This window comes from Camelina sativa, unplaced genomic scaffold (genome assembly GCF_000633955.1).
Source record: "Camelina sativa cultivar DH55 unplaced genomic scaffold, Cs unpScaffold06170, whole genome shotgun sequence".
NCBI classification, from domain to species: domain Eukaryota; kingdom Viridiplantae; phylum Streptophyta; class Magnoliopsida; order Brassicales; family Brassicaceae; genus Camelina; species Camelina sativa.
This window is the reverse complement of record NW_010927250.1, coordinates 1-519: the sequence shown is the minus strand read 5'-3', so window position 1 is coordinate 519 and position 519 is coordinate 1. Positions and strand designations below refer to the sequence as shown.

The window sequence follows — 519 nt, the reverse complement described above, 5'->3', positions numbered from 1 at the left end:
TTGTTCTCCGTGGTCGAACTCAAGCGCTTCCGAAGCATATGCAAATCATGGCGCTCCTCCGTTCCCGGCGACTACGCTCACTTCCCGAACCGCCCTCTTTTCTACGTCAACCAAGTCCCAGAAATCTCTCTCTCCCAATGGTTCAGCCTTGTCAAAATATTTCTCTCACGTGCAGCCTTTTTCCGTGTCACCCTCTCCTCTTCCCCGAGCCAGGGCTGGCTTATCAAATCCGACGCGGACATCAACTCCGGGAAAATCTGTCTCCTCGAACCACTCTCGCGCCATCCGATGACACATTCGCTCACGAGTGTTGATCTTTCGGATTTCACTATGTCAGAGATTCAAGAATCATTTGCGCTTAAGACGAGAGGATTCATAAGAGTGGTGCTTGTCAAATATAAGAAAGGAGAAGCTTATCATAATCGGATTCTTGGACTCGACCATTACGGGGAGATCAAGCACAGGCCATGGGATAGAAATAAGTGGAGAGTACTCAGAAAGATGGCTGATCATAAATTC

At 48.6% G+C, this 519-nt stretch overlaps 1 protein-coding gene across 1 annotated transcript; it reads left to right on the top strand.

The window, feature by feature from the left end:
• Nucleotides 1-3: 3 nt before the first annotated feature.
• LOC104774852 (putative F-box protein At1g65770) lies at nt 4-489 on the top strand (the record flags this gene model as incomplete). The annotated part of the gene is made up of 1 exon (XM_010499270.1): nt 4-489. A coding segment is annotated over one exon (486 nt), but the record flags the coding sequence as incomplete, so codon positions are not given.
• Nucleotides 490-519: the final 30 nt, after the last annotated feature.